Source organism: Biomphalaria glabrata, chromosome 16 (genome assembly GCF_947242115.1).
Source record: "Biomphalaria glabrata chromosome 16, xgBioGlab47.1, whole genome shotgun sequence".
Taxonomy (NCBI): Eukaryota; Metazoa; Mollusca; class Gastropoda; family Planorbidae; genus Biomphalaria; species Biomphalaria glabrata.
Window position 1 is genome coordinate 13,216,003 of NC_074726.1, and position 22,735 is coordinate 13,238,737.

General features: G+C 34.4%; 1 protein-coding gene across 3 annotated transcripts; it reads right to left on the reverse strand.

Moving 5' to 3' along the window:
* Positions 1–6,810: 6,810 nt before the first annotated feature.
* On the reverse strand, positions 6,811–22,497 carry LOC106066509 (uncharacterized). 3 transcript variants are annotated; one of them, XM_056014090.1, is made up of 8 exons: positions 22,341–22,497; positions 14,038–14,131; positions 13,323–13,404; positions 12,399–12,519; positions 11,549–11,677; positions 10,569–10,630; positions 9,746–9,863; positions 6,811–9,101 (listed from the first exon to the last, which is right to left on the reverse strand). In XM_056014090.1, exons 1-8 carry the CDS (start codon positions 22,350–22,352, stop codon positions 8,151–8,153), a joined length of 1,569 nt encoding a protein of 522 aa, XP_055870065.1. In that variant the 5' UTR covers positions 22,353–22,497; the 3' UTR covers positions 6,811–8,150. The 3 variants fall into 3 exon arrangements, with proteins under 3 accessions (XP_055870065.1, XP_055870066.1, XP_013081021.2); XM_056014091.1 differs by having other exon boundaries at positions 14,038–14,128; positions 22,341–22,483; XM_013225567.2 differs by lacking the exon at positions 22,341–22,497 and adding an exon at positions 14,515–14,547.
* Positions 22,498–22,735: the final 238 nt, after the last annotated feature.

The following is a 22,735-nucleotide window of genomic DNA, read 5'->3' on the forward strand; positions in this document are numbered from 1 at the left end:
TGTTGATGGCGCCATGAAACTTATAGACCGAATTTCCATTACCGAAATTAATAAATCTCTGATCTTCGCTGGGAATTAAACTCAATCATCTCTTAAGATATACGTAAGACAACTGGCTTCTGGCCCTAACATTTTTATTTTCTGCCTTGAAACATCACAATTTCATCAAGCCAAATGTACAAAGTGTCATGAAATTTTAATTGTCTTTGCTTTCAAAAGAAAAACAAAAGCTTTGTTTCGCTTTTACATCGATATCGCTATTATTGATTTCATGTTTGTTCAACTTTCAGATCAATGAACTAGAAAGGCACGTGACACAGCGAGAGAAAGCTCAAGTGTCTAGTGGAATATTCTTTTAACAATGCTCTCAGTCCAAGCAAAGAAATTGTTATAACGATATAAAATTGGATAAATACTTGAGATTTTTTTTGTGTGTGTGAAGGGGAGGGAGGGTTAGGGCTGTTATTTCCGATATGTAGAAAGTTTAGAATCTACCCCATGAAAGTTACCAAGGATTCATGCTTTGAGATGTTTATTGATAGAGCCTTTAACCTTCCTTAAAATTAGAAACCACGGTTTCTCAAAAGTAACTGTGTTGAAATATTTGAGATTTCAAGCAGGAGAACATAACAAAGTGTTAACAGAAGAGCTGCAGACGCCATATTCAGTTTATTTTGTCTCGTCCATTTCCGGTGTCTTCTTCCCTTCATTTCTTTTGCCCGATTTCTTCCTTTTGCGTTGCATTGTTTTCATTGGATACAAGTTTTGGCATCTGAACATCTTATGTCGAGGCCTTAAGATAAAGTCTTATATATAGACTTATATAGAGTTTATATAAAGCTATGATCTTATATCATCTCTTATATTTTTAATTTTTACAAACGTAACTTCACAAAACAAGAAGATAATTACGTCCTCGCATTTCATTTAGTCATATATATACTAGCCAAATACTACCCGCGGCCTGCTGGCTTTGCTTGGGGTATTACCGATATATTGCATTGTAGGCCTATTTAGACTTATGTCAAACATGGGGAATGTTCCTTTGACATTTTTATATAGCCACGAAAATAATAGTAGAGTATGAAAATATGTTACCCGTTTAGCCGACATATTCACATGATCAAAACAATACTATGAAAACGGGTTTACCTGATTTGTTAAAAAGTTTCGCTCTTTATTTTAATTTTAGGGTCCACCCAAAGTGGAGGGACAATACACTCCGCTATGATCTAAGGAACATCTATGTCAAGTTTTGTCAAGATTAGTCAAATGGTTTTGATTTCTATGTTAGGCATTTGTAATCACCAGGCTACCTGACATTAGTTGGGGAAAAGTAAAGGCGGTTGGTCGTTGTGATGGTCTCGTTAACCGCGGGCCACCGAAACATCATCTGCTCTATAGATCTCAAGGTCGGAAAGGGAAGCTTTACTTTTACCTACTTCTGGCGTGTTCACCATCTGCCCTTTTTTTTCCATTAAAGTATACGTGTATTTAGATGCATTTCTTTTTTACAAAGCTTATGTCAGCTCATTCTGTCTATCAGTCTGTCTGGTAAAAAGTTAGAACATGTTATTTCTCCAACACCTAATCTCGGATCAAGCTGAAATTTTGCACAATTATTTCTTTTACCTGACAACACAAGAATCAATTTAAAAAATTAACCAATTAGTTAATTATTGGTAATTAATTATTTTGTTTGGTATCTCGAACAAAGGAAAGAAATTGTTTTTGACTGAAGTGGTGATATTAGTCTAACTGAATTAGTCCCCTTTATGGGACGCCGCTCTAAATTGAAACAATATAATCTTTTCCAGCCATAAGCACCTCACTAGCAGAGTGGTTAGCCCTAAAAATTAAATACGGTTAATTCCACATAGAAATCCCTTTCTCTCTCCCCTACCCCGACCCATTTCCCCTAATGGTTCAGATACGTGATAGGATTTATAGGATCATAATGTATTGTGAAAGATAAAACATGAAATAGCTCTAAAAAAATATTATAATATAAATATTATTAATCGCACAGGTTTATTGTTGTTGGTCTAGATTTACTACAAATGTAAGTACAAGACCAAACTAATTGATACGATTTCACTTCATATGTGCCTAAGCTTCGTTGTTTATTTTTAATTATTTTTTAAAAATGTTTTTCTTGTTTTCTTAGGACTAATGGACCATCCGGACACCGTGTGACTCGTGCTCCTTTTGTTGGACATCGCTAATTTTGTTGCATGACTTGAAACGGACACCCAAAGAAAGAATGGAAAGACAACTGCAACAGATTCACGGCTAAAGAGGTTTCTTTCAACTGCCCCTGCCAACTTTCTCTGTATGTCTGTGTTTAATTATGGATGTCCGGTAAGAAGGTGAGACAGCCGGACCAAGAGTCAATATTGTCTACGTTTCCAAGGTGGCACTGCAACTAATCAATTAGTTATAGAGCTGATCTAACAGACGTCATCAATTCTGGGACAAAGTCTTTGAAGTAAAATAAGCACGATAGCATATTCAAAACAATAAACTTTCAATGTAAAAAAAAATCATTTCAGAAAATAGGCACGTCTGGTGTATAACTATCTAGAAATGTTTCTTACTTAACAGATCATGTCGGAATCATCTCAATGTCATCAGTATCAATAAATGAAACAGACTTAAACTGTTACAGTAAACTAAATTATAGAGTATATAAAAAGTAACATGGTGTAACATAAAGTAAAGATAAACAATAACATATGTAACATGGAGTAGATTAAAAGTGACATGATGTAACAGAGATAAAAAAAAAACATCAGAAGATGTAACATTAGATGACCCACTGGCGAATCCATGAGGGGGGGGGGTGGTAGGGGCGATGCCCCCCCCCTCTCCAACTCGGCCGACCCCCCCCCCCCCCCCCCGAAGGGGGAGGCGGACGAATTTTAGTATAGAATTCACACAATTTGTATACGAATTTTTTACTTATGTTAATAATATATACTAATTATTTATATTTCAAGCTATTTTTAGATTATTTCGCCCCTCCTCGAGTATGTTGACCGATTTTGTGGGTTCGGGAGGGCGCAACGGCATCAATTCCGCCCGCCCCCCCCCCCTTCCCATAAACTTTCGAGTGGAGGGGCGGTCCAATTTATTTGTAGAAATCACAGCTTCCTAACAGAATCAATTAAATATCTATATGATTAAAACTTGTTATTGATGCTTTAACCGATCTTTATATTATGCCGTTCCCCTGTGTTGGCCGATTGGGGGGGGGGGGGGCAAATACCTCTACTGCCCTTCTCACCTAAACCCTTTGAGTGGGGGGTGGCGGTCCTACTTTTATGGGGAAATCATAGTTTGTGAACAAAGTTAGTTCAATTAAAATATAATTTTTATATTATTTCGCTCCCCTTCGGTGGCATTTACTCTCCTCCCCACTCTAGCCCTCTGAGTGTGTGTGTGGGGGGGGGCGGTCCTATTTTTATGGAGAAATCATAGTTTGTGAACAAAATTAGTTGAATATCTATATAATATAAGCTACGTATTGATATTTAAACCCATTTGTATATTATGTCGCACCACACACTAATATCAAATTTTATCATTAGTAGATATAAAATGAAAAAGGGTTGTACCAGGTGGGAGGGGCGATTCATGCAATCGCCTTTCGCCCATCGGACAAACCAATACTTTTTCTTTTTGTATTATAGTTAAGAATATACAAAATAAAAAAAAATTGTCAATAATGTAATTTATATATGAAATTAAATTCTTATATCGAGTCGCCCCACCCCTATTCTTTAATGTCAAATGCAATCATTAGCAGAAGTCATAAAAACGAGCGAAGATTAATAGTTTTCACTCAAACCCCCCCCCCCTCCCCTTTCCAGACGAAAACATGACGTTTTAAAACAGAATTGTCAAATATGGCGACAGAGTTTATGTAATTTCACATGAATTTATCATAATTTTTTTAAGAAAGACTTTGCTTTGGAAAATTTAGAATTCATACGAATTTTTTCAGTATAAGAGTAACGATTGAGATGAGTTCTGAACCCAAATATTCTTTTTCTAGTCGCCTTTTTCCAACCTTTACTCAATCTTACTTTTATCTATTGTATAAATAAATTTGGGACTATAGCTCACAATTTATGCTTGAATCCTAAAAATGCAACAAAAAAAAAAAATAGAGTAGAATTGGTTCACTTAATTTCTCCTCCCACTTCCGAAATTATTTTATTCAGAGCTTTTAATTATAGTTCTGTAACAAATAAATTTACAAACATGCTTACTGAACAAGATGTATCACTTACAAATGAGCTTTTTTTAAATATTATTTTTCGAATTTTTTTTTTTCGGCGGCGATCCTCAAAGCCTTAATCTAAATATGTAGGGTATCTTCAAATCGTTTTATTTACAATGTAGTAAGGGCCTATAAATTCATTTTAGAATATTTTTCCAGTAAAACATTATTCAAAAGATCCTTTTTTAATAGGATGTAATAATGGAATAATGAGCTGCAGATGTCAGGAGAATGCGTTTCTTCAGTGATGAATGCAGGAAAACGCTTTTGGCGTCCCACTGGGGGGGGGGGGGCTTACAGCGCTCCCCCCAGACCTCCAGGCTATCAAGAGAAAGGCCATAACATGACTGTTATTATTTTTTTTTTTTTTTTTTTTGTAATAACGTTCAAGTTGCTGAAAGCAATAATTCTTTTTAAAAAACTAAGGCTGTTCTTTTTACGTCCCATGAGTGTCATGTGTCCCCCCACCCCCACTTTGGCTGCCCAAATATCTGGTCACATTATGTAACATGTACAAAATAACAAATAATGTCACATGGAGAAGATACAAAGTAACAGCTATTTTAGATTTTACTCACCCATCCCCTCTAATTTTATAGTGAGGTAGTCTTCGGAAGAGTTAGGGGCAAAAATTAATATCTCCCTCACCGTAAAATTTATATATGATTTTAAATTTGATTTAATTAAATGTCTTTTGACACGTGGTGTAATAAAGAGAAGCTCAAACTACGGCCCGCGGACCAAATCCGGACCACGACGCCTTGCTATACGGCCTGCCAAAATTTCCGCACAAAGTATAGATTTTTTTTTTTAAGGCGGGAAAATATAACTTTCTCTTCGTTGAAATTGGACTCAAGTCATTATTTGATCTGAGACTCGAAGAAATTGGACACAAGTCATTATTTGATCTAAGACACGAAGAAATTGGACACAAGTCATTATTTGATCTGAGACTCGAAGAAATTGGACACAAGTCATTATTTGATCTGAGACTCGAAGAAATTGGACACAAGTCATTATTTGATCTGAGACTCGAAGAAATTGGACACAAGTCATTATTTGATCTGAGACTCGAAGAAATTGGACACAAGTCATTATTTGATCTGAGACTCGAAGAAATTGGACACAAGTCATTATTTGATCTGAGACTCGAAGAAATTGGACACAAGTCATTATTTGATCTGAGACACGAAGAAATTGGACACAAGTCATTATTTGATCTGAGACTCAAAGAAATTGGACACAAGTCATTATTTGATCTGAGACTCAAAGAAATTGGACACAAGTCATTATTTGATCTGAGACTCGAAGAAATTGGACACAAGTCATTATTTGATCTGAGACTCGAAGAAATTGGACACAAGTCATTATTTGATCTGAGACTCAAAGAAATTGGACACAAGTATTTACAAAGAAGAAACAAGAAAATGATTCGGCAGGAAGGGCAAGCTACCGAAATGAAGTATTTGTATGTTTTGCTAGCAGTAATGGAGAAATGTGTCCTAAAAAGAATGCAGTTGAAGCCATGAATGTTTCTCGAATGATCGGAAGCAATGTTTACAAATCTTCATTCAAAACTAAGACTGCAGCTTTCAAGATGAACATTTATTCATGTGAACTTTTTCAGCGATGAAGTGAGCAAAACCCGTTAAATAATCGTTTCTCGGATGAACAGTGCCCAGAATCGTTTTATTTATACAGCCGGGTATTCAGAAGTTGGTTTTGGTAAAATTTCAAACCTCTCATTCAATAATTAAGTACTAGATTTATGGGTTTCTGGTAACTTTTTTTTGGTCAATTTCATTTATTTGTATCGTTGACGTGACCCACGACATAAGTGCCGGAAATCAAATTGGCCCTCAAGTGATTGGGCATCTAGTTGAAGGAAAATAGTTCTTTTATTCCCCCCCCCCCCCTCATCAGTAAGTTTAGGCGAAAGAGTGGCAAACCTGGCAATTTCAATCCTGAGCCATTGACACAATATCTTTCCGATACCGTAAATAAAAATGCATTTATTTCAGTGGTCAACAGCTAATGCGGATGCCATGTGACCAGCATTATGACAAACGGCTATTACTTTCCTAAAAAAAAATGAGTTATCCATTAAAGCTTAAAATCCCAAATTTTCACCAAGGTCTGAACTAGACCTCTGAAGGCTTAGCAGCTAAGCGTTTAATATAAAGAACTTTAATCATTCTTCAAATCTGTACACATCTACCCATATGCTAGGACAAATGTGTACTACTGCTCCTTCATCCCTAGTGCTATTAGAGCATGCAGGAAAACCAATGACTTGGCAGAGTTTAAGTCATTGGTTAACATGCATGAATAGATGCATGACTTCTTTTCTAAAGTAACGTCTGTATTTTATATGTGAAGATTTGTACGCACAGGTGTGTGAGACCAATAACAATGCTCGTAATAGAGTTTTAAACTAGGTGGGCATCATTGACAACCATCTTGCTTGAAGACGAAAACACCATCACAAATAGATCTCTGTCTACAAACAAAATCGAACACATATAAACAGCAAAACTATTTTATTTATTCATTATATGAGTTCATATTATAAACAAAAAATCGGCACTGTATTTTGGGGTTAGTAATATATTAGTGACAAAGAATGATCAACTACAGGCGGTTTGGGATATCCAGAACAAAGGGACATTAGCAGCTATCAAAAAGGAACAGCAAAAATAATCAATATTCAAAAACTATTTCAATAATCTTTCTTTTTGTTAATACTTAATACTTTATTGGTAATAATAGTTAGAGGCTTGAACTTGGCTTAGCTACCTAGGAAGGGGATCGAGGTTCGACACCCGACTGGGCAGAGTTGTGTTTACTGAGCACTTAAAGGCAGCACGGAAAACCTACTCCCAGATTCCCCCTCCCCCCCACACAAATGAGATAGGACCATAGCGCTTTGAGCATGCTATAAGTATGAAAGTAGTGCTATATAAAAAGCCATAATAATAATAAGCATTACAATGTTACAGCACCAAGTAAATAGAAACCACTGAGGAGGATGACGCCAAACATGATTGTCTTGAATATACAAAATATAATAATATGTATATATATAGGTAGATTTCAGACTTAACTTTCTATGTCAGCATTCAGAAATGACCCACCCCTATTGAAATTACACTCTGATTCAGATTTAATGTGACAAAAAATGTTCAAGATTTTTCTACGTTAGTAAGATTTATTATGCAATATTTATTGTATATGTCTTCTTTTTCTTCTTTATTTTCTACAGAAAATACTGCCAGATGTTATACTAGAATGGAAATACACATTATGTAAATAGAAAAACAGAACACCATATTTTTTTTTTATAATCCACAAAAATGGGGGTTGATGGTCATGAACAAGAGTGTGACATAGCAAGTCAAAGTCAGTGAAAATACACTTTTATACTTTTAAAACATCTCTCTCTCTTTATATATATTTATATCCTATATATGTTTATATTTTATACCTGGATTTCAAAAATTAGTTTTACAAGAGTAAGATTTTTTATTACAAGTGGTCAGGCGGTAGAAATCCTTGAAAACCTTTGTTTGATGTTTTTTAGACAATTTTGCAAGAAAAAATTTTTTAAGGACCACAGAAGCTTCAATTTGGCTGATACTAAAAAAAGAAGGGTGGGTACTACTTAGCAGTGAGCTAGCTTCTTGAAATTTCCTTTGATATGACTATGTCTCACAATAACTATTTGTGATTGGACAGCAATAGTTTAGTTAAAGAACAACAATTAAATATATTTTTGTTTAATAATTTGGGGTAAAAGACTGTTAGGGTTAAGCTAATCTCTGGGTAAGCAAGGATCAACATGCCACTGTTACATAAGTTCCTGAAGTCATGTAACTTTGATTCCATGATTCAATCCTGGTGGAAAGCTAAAGGTGTGGGTCAAGAAGTCAACATTCGAATCAGATGGATGAAACCAAGAAGAAGTCATTGAATCTGTCAAAGACTTAGAGTTGTCATAACAGTTGACATGTTCACTTTGTTTTGTTTCAGGAGCACGGTCAAAACTACGGGTTAATTGCTGTAAGGGCTGAGTGGTCATTTCAAATCTGTTGTTACTATTGCTATTGGATACCTGGTCAATACAATGATCTTTGTTTTGTGAGTTGGTTTTGAAAGACTGGTCAAAGCATGTGGTCAGGCAGTTTGGCAAAGCAGAATTCATTGGTTGAGATGTGACAGACACTGAAGACTTAAATTTTCTACGTGAGCATCTGTGTCGACATTTGAATTTTAAGTATCTCAGGTGGTGGCTGGGTTCAGTGCCAGGAGCAGAGTTGTTTAACTCATTAGCAGAAAACTTCTCTTCTCCGAGTGTGGTGCTGAAAGACTTCTTGGAACTTTCTGACTTGCACTTTGTTACAGCCAGCAACTGAGTTAATAGGGAATCAACAACCCAGAGTGACCAGATAAAAGAAGACTGCTTTGATGCGGACTTTGAGTGAGATTCATCTTCTGGAAATGGCTTGGGATCAACTGTTGGGGGTTCTTTTAAACCATGGGTGTCATCATGTTTCCCTAAGGCATCAAAATCCACAATGCTATTCATTTTTTGTCCAGCAACATTATTAAATCCAATGATGGATTCCTGTAGTGCTTTAGAAGGTTGCAATGGATCAAAACTGGTCAAAACATGGGATACTGGCAGTGGCTGAACAGAAAGCGAAAACATTGCAAGAGTGGCAGCAGATAGGGGACCTGAAACCTGTACAGCCAGTGCAGTTGATCCTAAGAGAGTGAAGATACCAGTCAGGTAGACAGCCGAGAGGGTACTAACCACCTGCAAGACAGAAACAAATAGTGGTCTATCATTTTACTGCAAAATAAAATGAAATAAAATCTGAATCTAGTCTAGGCCACCTGTGACCTCTATGTGTCCTGCACACAACCTAAGCTAAATTGTCATTATGAGTAAAAAGGATGTCAGGTACACATTAGAATTGGGTGGACTCTGAGGCATCCCAAAAATCCAGAAATTCAAAATCTCAGCATTCTTTGAGATTTTAACCAGGACCAGCAGTTCAAAAACCAAGCGCTTTACCACTCAGCCACCATGCCTCATTAGAATGTGAGTATTGACGTGATTGAAATTTTGTCTATAAACTTCAATACCTACAGGGCCAAATGATGTTAAAGTTCACTTATTAAATAGTTAACATGGCCTGCACACCAACCAACCAATTTCCCCAACAATAATCTGGGCCACATTAAGGCTAGGTGAACTCAAGAATGTCCTAAAATATCAAGGTAAACAAAATCCCACTGGAGTTTACATTTAAACCCTATAAGTAAGTGCTTTAACACTTTGTTGTGTTTGGCAATAAGCAGAAGTTAGAAAAATTGTACTAAATTTGACATAAAGCATAAGACTATTTAAACCTTAAGAACTCAACAAACTCTTCAACAAAGGGAACAGAGCAATACCTTGGTACACTCAAGAGCCGTCTGTTGCCATAATGAGGTCATCAAGTCTGATGTCAGTAGCACATCTAATTCAGAGTAAGTAAACCAGTTCCTCTTGAGTCCCTCCCTCAGAGCCAACCTAGCAACAAATACAAATTCCTTAATTTGATTGAATTTAAGAAAATGCTTAGTTTCAGTTAATAACACAAATCCAGTGCAGTGGTGTAGCTAGGGTGGGGGGAGAATTTGAAAATCACTCCAAGCCCCCTCAAATGATTGTTTTTTTACATTCAAAATTAAATATTACGCAAAATGCAGGGGCTTCCAAAGAGGTCAAGCCCCCCCAGCCCCCAAATGATGGAAAATTCCTAGCTACGCCCCTGATCCAGTGATGATTACAGCTATTTTCTATCTTTAGCTGAAAGTTAGATGAAAAAAGCCAAAGAAAAAGGGAGAGAGGATGGGGGTGAATACAGAGAAATCGTGTCTTTAATGTAACAACTGACATATAAAGTTTAATAGGTATAAAACCATTTTCCCCCCATCATTAAAATAAATAGGATGGACATCTTTTAGTGAATGAATTGTTATATATAAACTATTTTGGTTTGTGAATTCTCAGACTGAATTTTGACAAAGGACCCAAATGTAAAGTGTTTGAAACAGATGTTAAGCTGATAGTTAATGAGAGATATGATACTCTTTTAACTTTCTGCAAAGAACATAGCCTATGGCTTAAACCTTTTGAATATTATATAGAATGGTGTAATAAATTTAATTTAAGTTGCATACAAATTCTATAAAAATTGTGCCACACATAAATGAAACTAAGATAAAGTTTTACCTTCTTTCAATTGCAGCCAGTGCATTGTCGAAATCATTAGGACTTACAAACAGGCGCCAGTCCTAGGGTAAAAATAATACATAAATATTTCAAATTAATTAAATAAACATAATAGTCATATCAGTAGCTATGTTGTGGTAGTCAAATATTTACATTTTAATTTTTAAATATGCGTTGTTGTTTTTTTTATATTTGACAACTTATAAAAAACTGCAATTATCAAGAAAAAGCATTACTGTTTGGTCGTTGTTATAGACTGTAGAAAGAATAAGGAATTTTTAAACCCAAGTTAATTACATTAGTCTGATCTTTGTTTATATTCAAATAACATCATTTTTTAAGTAATTAAATACAGTTAAAAAAGATTAAGCAATAATAAGAAATGCTGTGGTGATATAAAGAAATTTTTAAAAATAATGTTCTCTAAGGGTTCAGGCCTCCTCAAAGAAACTAATTCAACTTATACCACCACACCTAACAAGTATTTCTCTTTTTCTTGTTTGATACCAAACAAAATTATTAATTACCAAGAGTTAATTTTTTAAACTGATTCTTGTTTTGTCAGTTACAAGAAATAATTGTGTTAAATTTCAACTTGATCTGATTGGGTGTGGGAGAAATAGTCTGTACAAACGTTTTACCAGAGTTAGTCAATACAAGATTTGTAAAAATACATAGCATTATAAGATAGATCATTAAGCTAGCTATTTATTAATCTGTCTTTATTATGAGAATCACCTATCTTTTAAAGTGAGACCAATTGTCAAAGAATGGCTCAACACTGACCTGCAACATGTGGGCAGCGGAGACCAATATTGCAGTCAGTGTTGAGGCCTACTATAACGATTAGTCTCGTATAAAGCCTGTTTTTTTTTAGTTCCTTTAATAAAATATTATATTCAAAATTTTTTTTTTACAAAATGTTTTCATATTTTTAAAATTTTAAGTCCATTTTTGGGAGCAAATAAAAAGATATTTACAATAGCGTTGAGAAAGGTCATTTCCATTTGATTCACAATATCGACATCCTGATCAATGTTATCTGCCCATTCATCATTGAATACCTCTTCTTCTACACCTTCGTCATACAAATATTTACTGGCCATCATCTGCAGAAAGAGAATAAAAGAATTCAGTTTAGTTTCAATAAAATTTTAAATGAAAAAAAAACAAACAAACAACAACTTGTAATTGGTATTTTTGTGGGTTATTTTGTCCACAAGATAGAAATAAAACTCGAAATCTTCCTCGTCATAGGGGAACCTTGGAATATTAACTACAACAAATAAAATTATAACAAGAAGATATCTTCCAGTAGTTTATAAAGAATGCATTAATATTATAAAGAAATTTAAGCTATTATAATTGGGCTATGGTCAAGGTCACACAACTGAATTTAAAGAGATCATTCTATGTATAGTATTATTCCTAGTCCAATTATCTTTGAAAATATATTAGTTTTATGGCTACTGCAGTTGTTGTTTTTTTTTTACTGTTTTCTAGCATAAATCAGAAATGTTAAAAATCCCTGGACACCACAGAAAGTTTTGTAAAATGTTTGTTTTACATATTTCGGATGTTCCTTCAGAGTTGAAGATAGTTTACTTCCTAGTCCAAACCTCCCGTGGGACGACAGGGGATGGGAGCAGGCAGGGTTTGAACCCGGGACCATCCATAAATCCAAACGACAGTCCAGCGCGCAAACCGCACGACCAGGCAGCCATCCATTAAGTTTCTTTAGCCACTTCATAAGTTAAGGAACCTGGGATGAGTGACTTTGAAAAAATATGCCTTTTTTTAATGTTTAAAACAAAAATGATAAATAGTTACCACTGAAATGAAGAAGATGTCTGAAGAAGAGATGGAGCTCAAATAATCCTGGTTAGTTTGTCTAAGTCTTTTGGCATACATCATGGACAGCACCACAGAGGCAGTAGATACTTTACTTTTTCTATTCAAGTCAATAAAATAAAATTTAAAAATACTATGTACAAATAAATCTAGCATGTTCTCTAAAATAGAAATGTATTGTCATTGAGAAGGAAACATAAAAAAAAATGTGAAATGAACATATTGTCATTGAGAAGGAAACATAAAAAAAATGTGAAATGAACATATTGTCATTGAGAAGGAAACATAAAAAAAATGTGAAATGAACATTGTCAAGAGCGTGGGTGTGTAAGATGTGAGATTGTGTGTGTGTGTGTGTTTATTTTCTTGGTTGGTGTGTGAATTGTTTTATCACAGGATTTTCAAGGGGGGACAATTGGGTTTCTCGCGGTCAGTCTAGCAGTTGGAGAGCTGACCTGGTCTGAGTAGGGTGCTTGTGTTGTATTTACCAGTTTTATGCCTAGCATAAGGAGATGTTTATAACTTATATTTCTATTCATTGTTATGTATGAGAACTGACTATTTGTGGGTATAGTATGTATGGCATTGATAGCCTTTTGTTCAAGGAATCTAGTCTAAGCGCCCCGTAGTATGTCAGTTGGGCACATTTTAGTATCTCAGTTATTAATGACTATGCATTCAATTATTATATGTGTACTTGCTGTTGACTGTAAATAAATACTAATTTTATACTCCTTCGTTGAGTGATATTTTGTAACATTTACGCATGTTAAGGTCTGCATGTGAGAATCATACCCTAGATCATCGAGCCATATGTATATAGTAAGGAACTCAGCACCCCAAGTTCCCTTACAAACATATTGTCATTGAGAAGGAAACTGTTTAAAAAAAGTGTTTACAAACCTTATGACATCAGCAGCAGTATACATATCAACATGACCAAGTTTATCAGGTACACTGTCATGAAAATAATCAACAGCAAGTTCTGGAAATAAAAAAAACAAAATAAACATTAAAAAATTATAAATATTAAACAAAAATATATATGATTAGAGACATGCAAAAATAAATAACTTGTATATTTACATCCAGCTTTATTATAAGCCTTTTTATTAGTATTATTATTATAATGATGCAAACATTTTTTTGTCATAGTTAAAAATTTGCAGAAATGTCAAAATCATGGGGTTCTGAGTTCAACCCCCCCCCCCCCCCTTTTCCCAAGCAAGGAGGGGGTGGAATTTTGTGACAGTAGTTTTTCTTCAAATTTTTTATTCGAGGGGAGATTTTAATGATAAACCATACTTGTCCAGAGTTGCCAAGGAAGGGGGGGGGGGTTTGTTGATTAACCAAATTCAACTGTATAACATTTTTTAAAATATAAATATTATCATATCTATATCTATCTATCTATCTCTATCTATCTATCTATCTATCTATCTATCTATCTATCTATCTATCTATCTATCTATCTATCTATCTATCTATCTATCTATATCTATATCTATCTATCTATCTATCTATCTATCTCATATATATCTTTTGGAAATAATGTAAATACTGGAAATAAATAGCTTCTAAGATCAAATATTTATTGTGTAAAAGTTTTAATACTCACCAGTAAGTGGAAAGGAAGGCTTTTCTAAGTCTGACATACTGCTATAATACAAATGCCTCTGTATACGTTTTTGAAAATTTCCATCCATTCTCTTCTGAAAGAAATATAAGTTGGTGAAAAAAGATATATATGCTGACTTGTAAGACATCAGATTGCCAAGCGAATAAAACTGAATATGCATTCTCATGGAAATATGGAATTTCAAATTTGTTTTATTATTTTTTCAATGTTCTAATGTGTTCTACTACCAAATCATTGATAGAATGCATCTCATTTATATATATTTTTTTTTTCACAAAATGATTGGAACATGTGCTTAATACATTCTACTTTGTAGAAAAAAAAGTATTCAATTGCAAATTTGTATCTAAATTTAAAGACTAGTTATTATTGATAACAGTGGAATAAATGTAAACTGTAAACTGTCAGGCTTTGGTTCTGCTGTTCCGGGAAGTGAATTTTAAAAATTTTGCTAACTTGTTTACAAGTAATCATATCCCAACTATCAATTCAGAGTTCCATTCTACCATTCTGAAACTAGTCATTTAGATTTACAGGAATTTGAAAATTTTACACTTTAGGAGTAAACAAGACAAACAAAAAAAATATTTAAAAAAAAAACAACAACAAAGCTTATATGAAGTGTAATTCTATCAAAAAGTTTGGATCACTCAAGTAATTAAATTTGTAACCAACAACAATAAATCTGGGTGATTAGAAATATTTTTATAAATTCTTTTTGTTTAGCACTATTTCATGATTTTAGCTTTCTCAATATGATATGACCCTATCACTCATCTGAACCAGTTGGGAAAATGGGGAAGGGGGTGGGGGGGAGAGAAAGGTATCTGGGTGGATTTTTACCATAATGGCTTTAAAAGCATTTATAAAAAAAAAAGGGAGGGAACGACCTGATTTTAAACTCATGACTCAAGCCTCCTCAAGCCGACATACCAACCACTCTGCTAGTGAGGTGCTTATGAAATTAGATTCTATAGTTATCTATTGTTTGTTTCAACATTACTTTGAAGCAGCAGCCTATAAAGGGGACTAATTCAGCTTATACCACCACTTCAGTCAAGTATAATGTCTTTCCCTAGTTTGAGATACCAAACAAAATAATTAATTACCAATAGTTAATTAACCTATTGGTTAATTCATCTTATTGATTCATGTGTCATCAGCTAAAAGAAAAAATTGTGTAAAATCTCAGCTTGATCCGATATTGGGTGTTAAATAAATAACACGTACAATAACTTTTTACCAGATGGACAGAGTGAGTTGTGTTGTGGGCTAATATCTTGTGAGACTTCACTTCTATTTCATTAATTTCTCCACATTAGCCACAGAACATTATAGGTTAACAATACACTTGATAAAGACTTTTACTGTTGCAAATGACACATTTATTTATAACTGGGAAGTCTGTCTAGTCTTCATAAACGCCGCTATTTATCTTACTATCATACGAAACAACCTTCTATCGCCATATTGCTCTTCTTGTTACCTATTCTACCAGTCATTCTCCTGTCTTACCAAGTTAAAAACAATACACAATATATTTGTCTACTGAAACTAACATACTCTCTAAACTAGTACATAACAGTTTATATACCCTTTGTAAAAATGCTAAATAATAAATAATGATAACAATAATATTATATAGATTGCACTAGGCTCCATTATTCTAAGATCAAAGTATCTAGACAAGAGAGATAAGTTCTAGGCCTAGGATACTATGAGTCTAGATCTAAACTCTACTAATCTATATATCTCTAGACTGACTAGACCAGGTTAAAGATGAAAAGAACGGATTTCAAGTTAGATCACAGAAGTGTGAGAACAAAGATGGTCAGCTTATTACAGAAAACAGCAGGGTCATTGAGAGATGATCTGAATACTTTGAGGAGATCCTAAATACCACTGCTGAAGATGTAGACAATGGAGAATATGAACTGCCTCATGGAGGACCAGATTTCTTAGTGAACCCACCGACACTCATTGAAACATCAGAAATAATTAGGACCATAAAGAATCACAAAGCACCAGAAGAGGACCAAATTACAGCTGAACTAATTAAATATGGAGGGAAAGACTTACATTCCCAAATACACAGACTAATATCAAGAATTTGGGAAGAAGAAGTAATACCAACAGAATGGGAAACAGCTCTGATAACCCCAATACACAAAAAAGCTAAAGTGCTGCAATTACAGAGGAATCTCTCTACTAAATGTGACTTATAAGATCCTGTCTAGGCCTATAACTAAGAGGCTTGGAAAATATTCAGAAGAAATCTTAAGTGACTACCAATGTGGTTTCAGACCCAATAGATCCACAACTGATCACATCTTCACACTAAGGTGTATACTTGAAAAATGCAGTGAATGGCACTGAATGCATGCCAATCCACCAACTCTTTATAGACTATAAACAGGCTTATGACAGTATCAGAAGGAAATATCTATATGCCACTCTACAGGATTTTGGAATACCTAACAAGCTGACAAGACTTATACATATGACATTAAACAACTCAAAAAGTAAGGTCATAATTCACTCACGAGAATTTAGGATTAAATGGGGATTAAGACAAGCTGACTCACTTTCTTGCATGCTTTTCAATTTGACACTGGAGAGAGTTAAAAGAAATATACACATAAACACAAGGGGAACTATTACTAATTACTTCAGGAGAGAAAACACAGGTCCACAACCAACAGGGACGATATACAGCCAACCTCTACAATACCTTGCTTATGCCGATGACATTGCCTTATTGGGTAAAGAAACCTCTGACATTGCCAGAGCCTTCACACAACTAGAAGTTCAGAAGCATCTCGACCAGCAGGACTTGAGGTCAATGACAGTAAAACCAAGTACATCACAATGACAAGAGACAATCAAACAGAGGGACAATATATAAAAATCAAAGACCACAAATTTGAAAACGTCCAAACTTTCAAATAGCTAGGAAGTACAATTGATTTAAAAAATGACCTACTAACAGAAATTAAGGAAAGAATAGCAGGAGGCAACAGAGCATTTTATAGCACCCATCACTTACTTAAGAGCAAAACAATTTTAAGAAAAACCAAGAAAATGATATACAAAACCATAATAAGACCAGCAGCAATGTATGCATGTGAGACCTGGACACTGACTAAGACATCTGAAAATTTACTTAATACTTGGGAATGGAAAATCCTCAAGAAAATCTATGGTGCCATACAGGATGAAACAGGGTGGAGGACACGCACTAATCATGAGTTATATCAATTGTATGAAGACCCACCAATAGTGAACGAAAAAAAAAGAACAGACAACGTTGGGCAGGTCACCTTGAAAGAATGTCAGATAACAGAGGAGCAAAAATCGTATACAGGCAAAAACCAAAAGGCAGGCAACCCAAAGGCAGACCCTGAATGTGATGGATTGATGGTGTGGAAGCAGATCTGCATCAGCTTGGGGTTAGGGCGTGGAGACGAAAGGCCCAGGAGAGATCTGAATGGAAGGATATGTTGAAGCAGGCCAGAGCCCTCCATGGCCTGTAGCGCCACTGGGATGGATGGATGACTAGACCAGGGGTTCTCAACCTGTAGTGATCCCCATAAGGGGTCGAATGACAATTAGACAGGGTTGCCTAGGGGCATAAAAAATATTGAATTTTGTGTTCTATTATTGACACTGTACAAAGTATTTTCATTAAAAGCTAGAATGCTCTTTTTGTCTTTCAAGGATAAATATTGCAGACCGGTATAACTTTTAAACATTTTGATTGTCACAGAATAAATAGTTTAACAGTTTAAATTAATGTCAATTAATATATAATGTAACATTTTGCCATTTCGAAATCATAGATATGTTATTTGTGGTGACATAATTAAAAATATAATCTATTTTCTTTATAATTAATAATATGCAATCGTTTATAGTCCATGTTATTAAAGGTAATATTGTTATTATTGAACAATCGATGAAGATTGATCTTGATCAAACGAATGTAAAGAAAAGAAAATATAATTTTGATTTTTTTTTTTTGTGCTATGGTCTTACTTCAATATTTTAAGCAGGAATTTAAAAACCACAGTGCATTATTTGTAACGAAGTTCTATAAGCCAAACATCTTGAGCTTTGTCGACAAGGATATCCAGTATTTTAAAGACGAGTTTCTCTTTTCCAGACCTCTTGAAACAACTAAAACATCATGAGAAAGTTGGTTCATTTTTGGAACAGTATAAAATCTTTTGAAAAATATTTGAACCTGACTAACAGACAAAATGAACATTTCTGTGAAAGAACATTTGTGCATGCTTGTGGACAAAATTTCATTATACTTTCCAAATCTAGCTGACAACACATTTGCACTTCCTAGAGGTCCATTCAAAGCCAAAGTTGAAGATGTTCTAATACATCACAGAAAGAACTCATTAATAGCAAAAATGATTTTTTTTCAATGCCAGTTACAAATCTGGACCATGTGTTTGCAATCATATCCCAAGTTACGCCTTCTTCCATTTCTAATAAAATTAGTTAGCGAAATATGAGCTTTCCAGTCTGTTAGTTATCAATTCTAAATACAGAAGAAGACTTACTGCAGACGATATGACATTCATTATTATCTTGCAAAGACTACCCAGAGAATTAATAATATTGTGAAACAGATAAACTCAGACTGTAGCAACAGTATTGTAGAAATCAGATATACTTTTGCTCCGATATATATATGTTTATTAAATTGTCACATAAGTATGCAACATGAAAAAGGTGAATAAGAGATAAAAAAGAAAATTAATGCAAGTAAAAGATAAAGTTATATTTATTTGTAATTTAATTGTAAGTAACAGATATTTACATTAGGATTACAATTTGATAACATGGTCTTTGGCATAGTTAGATCTTAGGCTTATGAACGAAAATAATTTTACGATTGTGGTCGCCGCATAGTGCTAGTAAAAAGGAAGGCTGAGCTAAAAAGAAGGGATGTAAAGAAAAATTTTCTTTGAAAAAAATCTTTTTTGTTAGTACGATGTGATGAGATTTGAATGTGTTGAATAAATATGTTTGCCATTTCTTATATATTAAACAACTAGTCCAAAACATTTTTGAAATGAAAGTTTATTGTTATTAAAATATGTGAACACAAAGCTGCATATTATATACCGGTACTCATTAGATCTAAATCTACATCTAATACAAAATGCGTAACTGCAGAAATAAATCAATGTCAGCCATTTTGACATCATTTGAGTCTAAGTATTTTGGCTAGTCCTAAGTTGTTTTTTTTAACTGCTATAATAATTTAACCTATCAGAAAATTATTTGATGTCACATGACTTATCTGACCAATCACTATTATCTTGGCATGTAAACAAGATGACTAAAATTACAATAGGTAACAATGGCCTCCAGCATTGGATTCAACTGCTTAATATTAAAAATTAATAACATCCAAAGTGCTAAGAATCATGTGAAAAGTAAAGCACTGAAATTTAACCAGAAAAATGCCCTATAATAATGGAGAGTCAAAAGGCGTGGAACTATTGCACTTTTTAAACAATACACAGGGAAATCACGCCTTTATTTAGGTCTAATAAAAAATAACCTACTCCATGTGAGAAAGCGTAATTTCTATTCCTGGGACTGTCAACATTTTTATTGGTCAATCAAAAACTATAACTCTTTTACAAAGAAGTATTCAATTAATAGGTTTATTTTGTGCGCCTTTGAGGTGTGTCCAAAAAAGTCAGAAAAAAGTTGAAACATTTTTTTGACTTAAAAAAAGGGGTGTGTCACAGGATATTGTAACATCGCTACATTATTAAAATACTTCATTAGATAAAGAGCTTTCCAATGATATATAAATTATGACTGTGTGGTTAACAGTTAACAGTTGCGCAGTCCCGAATCGTCGATTTTTGCTCCAAACATAAAAACAAATGACTTATTATTATTACACAAACAAAAAAAGTGACGCGTTCAAGGAAGGAGAATGTGATGAAGTGTTCAAAATATATGAACCTCCTCTAAGTCTAGATCTAGTCCTTAAACTCCTTAGACTTAGGATTAGACTTAGAGTGATTATTATTATCTAGACTCAAGTCAAGTGAACTCTTAGTTACTCTAGTCTAGTGACTAGTCAAGACTCAAGTCTAGTCTAGAATATTTAATTTAACTTATTTAAATCTAGAATCTAGTACATCTACTATAAGTAGAGTAAAGGATGGTTGTCGGACACCCGGGTTTCGCCTCGCATATCGGCCACCTCGATGTATTATTATTAAATCTTCTTTATTTGAATGCTTACTACCCATTTTCCGCATAAATATTGCGCATGGACTATTTTGTCACACTTCCGACACGTACAGCTCCCTTTTAAATTGAGAGAAAGTAATTTTATCTGAGGTCAAAGTAGACAACTGTAAAACTTAGCTTTTTTTCTCCCAAGGGGAAGAACGAGATAGGGTCTGGAGCTAAGACGATTTTTAAGCCCCTAGATGCATTACCCAATTAAAACCCAGATATAATGCTTCTAAATAGGCACTAGAAACAGATAAATTGTACAACCCAGACTCTCCTTTCCCACTTAAACATGTAAATAGGGGGTGGCCAACAAGTTTTACCTTTTCTGAATAAGAAAACATATCGTCATATGACGCTAGTCATCAAAGGGAAATAGCTTGGCACAGTACATATGGGGAAATAAACAAATTGTTATTGTTTTTTTTTTAAACATTTACAAGAATAATTTTGTTGTTTGTTAAAATAATATAGTACAAAATGTATATTTAAGTTATGTATGTGTTCTTGTGTGTGTTTGTAACATGTTTCACAAAAAAAAAATCGTAACATATTTATAAAAAAAAAAGTTAATGTGGTGTATGCAAAACGTATAACCATTTATTTTAAACCATTTAATATGCAACAAATATGTACAAATGTTAAAGCACATTAGTGCACATCTCTATACACAATAATAAATTGGCATCAATGGGCAGCTGAAAAAAACATCAACAATAGCAATATCATTGTAGACCTCGAGCCTACATATATTGATCGACCAGGTGTGCTAAATGGCCATTGTGTGAAACATCAACATTCTAAGAAATTGTCAAAATCAAAAGAGAGTATACTACATGAAGTCTCCCCCCCCCCCCCCTTTTTTTTTCCTTATTTCCACGTCTCTTAAGCATACCATTACACGCTCTAAAAAAAAAAAAGCAGGTGAGAGAGAGAGCAGGAGACTAGCAATTTTCTGACTGATACCAAATAGGCTAAGGTGAGACAGGCATGCACTGCGCTAGTGGAGCTGTGCTACGGGGAAAAAAAAGTGCCCCGTAGGTAGACTAGAGAGAATACTCCTCCTCTTCTCTCCCCCCCCCCCCCCAACAGAGGCGATTTTTTCCCCTAGCGCGACCAGCTAGGCTAGGCCCAAAGTAGTGGCCGTGGTATGACGTCAGTTACAAGCCGAGAATGAAAGCGTGGAGCGTGGGAAAAGTGATAATATGGCTTGTGTCGTTGCGCTAATGTACAGAATAATAAAATTAAGGATGAAATGTCTTAATAATAACATGTTTAATATATAGAAGACATCTATTTCCTTTGAAGTGTCCGATAAATCTCCAAACCGGCCAACAACTTTTACAGAGACAAAAATCATGACGAAACCTTTTACGCATCAGAAAACCCAACCTACCCCTCTTCACATCAGATCTAATTTTAACTATGAGTAGTGATATATTACAAAATAGCTACTTTTATAGACAAAAGGATGACGAATTCATTGACACCATCAGTTTATTCATAGGTTAGACCATTACGGAGTTATTAATTTTGAAACTTAAAAATGGCCGGAGAATGGCTTAGCGTGTCCGACACCCATCCTTTACTCTATAATATTTATAGCTTATTTAAGTCTAAGAATTAGAATAGATAGTCACTGATACTACTAATAGAGTTTATAGAGTAATACTAATTACTAGTGATCTAAATCTAGTGATTTGATAGTGAGCCACATAATGACAGTCACATAGAAAACATAAATTTAAATCTAGATTCTAGGTCATAGCCATAGACTATAGAGATAGACTTAGACTAAGTCTACTAGTCTTAGACGCCTTAGAGTAGACGGTCATAGATCTAGACATAACATACATTTCTAGTCAAGTCAATGACAATGATTTGAATGATAGTCACAGTCACTGAGTCACAGTCACTCACAGTCACAGTGAGTTGAGTGAGTGACAGTCATGACAGTGGAATCTTCAAATAGTTAGAGTAGTGATAATTCTAGTAAGTGTTACCTCTCTTGACATTCTTATACGGGATCTTAAGTAAAGATTGACTATTAGATTTAGATCTAGTCTATAAGGCCTTCAATAATTTTCTAACGAGATTTTCAATAAAGATCTAGATCTAGACTCTATTTAGTTAACACAATTTTAACAACACAACAGTGACGCCATATTTTATCCTAAGCAAGTTATTTTTCGAAAACCCCAAGAATGGTCTAAAAAATATCCCAATATCTGTGCATGTGTGGATCTATATTATTCTATATGCTGGCAGAATTTAAGTCAATGGTTAATATGCATGACGCGTATGACGTAATCATCTTTTTTGAAGTAACGTCTGTATTATATAAGATAATATAAGAAGATTAGTGAGGAATGCAGTATTTCCCGTGGCTACGCAGTCC